Source organism: Mandrillus leucophaeus, unplaced genomic scaffold (genome assembly GCF_000951045.1).
Source record: "Mandrillus leucophaeus isolate KB7577 unplaced genomic scaffold, Mleu.le_1.0 Scaffold70, whole genome shotgun sequence".
Lineage (NCBI taxonomy): Eukaryota > Metazoa > Chordata > Mammalia > Primates > Cercopithecidae > Mandrillus > Mandrillus leucophaeus.
Window position 1 is genome coordinate 4,051,100 of NW_012107586.1, and position 2,742 is coordinate 4,053,841.

At 48.9% G+C, this 2,742-nt stretch overlaps 1 protein-coding gene across 2 annotated transcripts in view; it reads right to left on the bottom strand.

Moving 5' to 3' along the window:
- CCDC108 (coiled-coil domain containing 108) overlaps window positions 1-2,742 on the bottom strand; it is a 43,376-nt gene that overhangs the window by 34,467 nt on the left and 6,167 nt on the right. The window contains exons 1-2 of one of the 2 annotated variants that reach the window (XM_011964622.1): window positions 2,435-2,587; window positions 1,914-2,117 (exon numbers count right to left, since the gene is read on the bottom strand). The exons of the other annotated variant lie outside the window; for it this stretch is intronic. Of the exons in view, the coding sequence (XP_011820012.1) occupies window positions 1,914-2,117; window positions 2,435-2,587 (357 nt within the window). Of the gene's footprint in view, window positions 1-1,913; window positions 2,118-2,434; window positions 2,588-2,742 lie in introns of those variants that run through there. 2 annotated transcript variants of the gene reach the window in all.

The following is a 2,742-nucleotide window of genomic DNA, read 5'->3' on the forward strand; positions in this document are numbered from 1 at the left end:
TTTTTTTTTGTGAGAGTCTCGCTCTGTCGCCCAGGCTGGAGTATAATGGCACAATCTCAGCTCACTGCAACCTCTGCCTCCCAGGTTCAAGCAATTTTCTCACCTTAGCTTCCTAAGTAGCTGGGATTACAGGCACCCGCCATCATGCCCGGCTGATTTTTCTATTTTTGTAGAGACAGGGTTTCACCATGTTGGTCAGGCTGGTCTTGAACTCCTGACCTCAGGTAATCTACCCACCTTGGCCTCCCAAAGTGCTGGGATTACAGGCATGAGCTACCATGCCCGGCCACCATTTTTTAAATCTTTGACCAAGTATTGCTTTTATATTGTTGCATAATATAAGGATATAGTCATCCACTCAACAGATATTTTTTGAGTACCTATAATGCACCAGACACTGTGCTAGCTATGGGACTACAATGATGAACAGGACCAACAAATCCCTTTTCTCTTGGAGCTTACATTCTCAGTTTCAATATTTACTGAGTGTGTCTGATGGCCAACATACTATTTTCTTTCCTGAGTCACCTATGGAAGAAAGGTGACATGGATTATGGGAGGTAATTTACTATAAATATCAGTTGGTGCATCAGCCAATGTCCAGGTAAGAAAACAAAAGCCACTCTGAATGTTTAAAACAGGGAATTTACTGTGGCCGGGCGCAATGGCTCACGCCTATAATCCCAGCACTTTGGGAGGCCGAGGTGGGCAGATCACAAGGTCAGGAGTTCAACACCAGCCTGGCCAACATAGTGAAACCCCTGTCTCTACTAAAAATACAAAAAATTAGACGGGCATGGTGGCAGGAACCTGTAATCCCAGCTACTTGGGAGGCTGAGGCAGCAGAACCGCTTAAACCTAGGAAGAAGAAGTTGCAGTGAGCCAAGATTGCGCCATCGCACTCCAGCCCAGGTGACAGGGCAAGACTCTGTCTCGAAAAAAGAAAAAACAAACAAACAACAACAACAACAAAAACCAGGGAATTTACTGCATAACCATGAGTAGTGAGGGAACCTGGGAGTTGGCAACATCAAGAAGCTGCCACCACACCTAGGTGAGAAGTGGTGGGGTCAATACAGCCTTGAGGCCTGTCTGATGGGACCTGGAGCCACAGGGGAAATGCAGCTGCTGACAGAGACACCGTGAACAGCAGAGAGAGGAAGAGAAATGCCCTGGCTTCTCCCTTCCTCCCACTTTCCAATCTCCTACTGGCTCAAAGCAGAGCAGGGAAGGGCAGTGAGTAAATCCAAGGGCAAACAGGCCCGGAATGGCACAGAGGACAGAGATGTCTTCTAAAACACGACCCTCCATTCACAGGGAGGCAAGGGCAGCACATCTAAGGAGCTAGGCACTGTATACCACACAACACAGACACACACTGTATCATACACAAAGCCATACCCATAGTCACACCCCCGGACAGCTGCATCATCACATAGAGAGAACTACAAAGAGTTGCAAAAAGTAAACAGCATCCATATATTATTGGTTAAACACAAAGTCCTAGGGGTCAAGGCCAGAAGAACTTTCTGAGGAAAGAGAAATCCTGGCTATCCAACCAGCCTCTGACTCATTCCTCTCTGGCACTCTCCTATCCCACGGCCTCTCAGGCACTCACTGCTCCCAGCACTCCAGTGTGCTTGGTGCTACAATGGTGAACAGGACTGTCAAATCCCTTTTCTCCTGGAGCTTACATTCTCAGTTTCAATATTTACTGAGTGTATTCAATGGCCAATGTAATATTTTCTTTCCTGAGTGGAAAAAAGGTGACAAGGAAAGTCTAAACAGGGTCTAGTGCTAAGATGCATAGGGAAGAGTCAGGGCCTCTCAGATTCCCACCCCAGTGCCCTGCCCCCCCTGCCCTGCCCTGGCCCTGCTACACCCTGCTCTGCCTGCCCTGGCTGTATCCTTACCCGGGCACTGATGGTGCTGCAGGCACTCATGGCTGCACTGCTGTCATTGATGGCGGGGATGGCCACCGTGCTGGTACTCAGGCAGGATCCGCCAGAGTTCACAGTGTGGTCCCTGCTGTTCCTGGACCTCATGATGGAGCTTGGAGCCTGTGTAAGCATCAGGCCCTTGGGACACAGTCCAAAGGGAGCACTCTGAGTATGGAGCTGGGAAGAGAGCAGAGAGTGGGGGAGACAGGAGTGACATGAGAAAGAGAGGCTGAGGGAGGAGACTCTCATAGCCATCCTTGTCATGGAGGAAAGGGTCTGCTTTCCAGCTCTGGCAACAGGTGCTAGGTGGCACCATGAGGAATGAGGCTGTACATGAGATCCAGGGCTTTGCCTGGGAGCCTAGGGACTCACCATCAGGAAAGGCACTCTAAAGAGAGACTTGGGAACAAGGCCCACCCCACTATGCCCCTCCGTGGCCACTCTTGGCACTGCTCAGCAAGCTCCAGTGGGTGTTACTGAAGTGTGTGCATTACCTTTATCTGGCTTTTACTCTCTGCTTGTTTCCTCTGAACGCTTTTGCCTCTTGTGAGAAGAGGAATAAGGGGGAAAGAAGAGGCAAATGAGACTGACGGATTCTCTACCTTCTGGGTTTCCTCCACCAGTCTACAACCTGTTAAGGTAAACATCACTGAAATAGATCAATGAAAGCATAAGTCAATCCATCTCTAGAGCAGCAGGATCTCTGATGACTGTAGCTGAAATCATATGCAAATATATGTGACGCATATGTAAAGGATATGCCAGATGCTATGTATGCATACATGTCTGTTTTCCAGGGGGA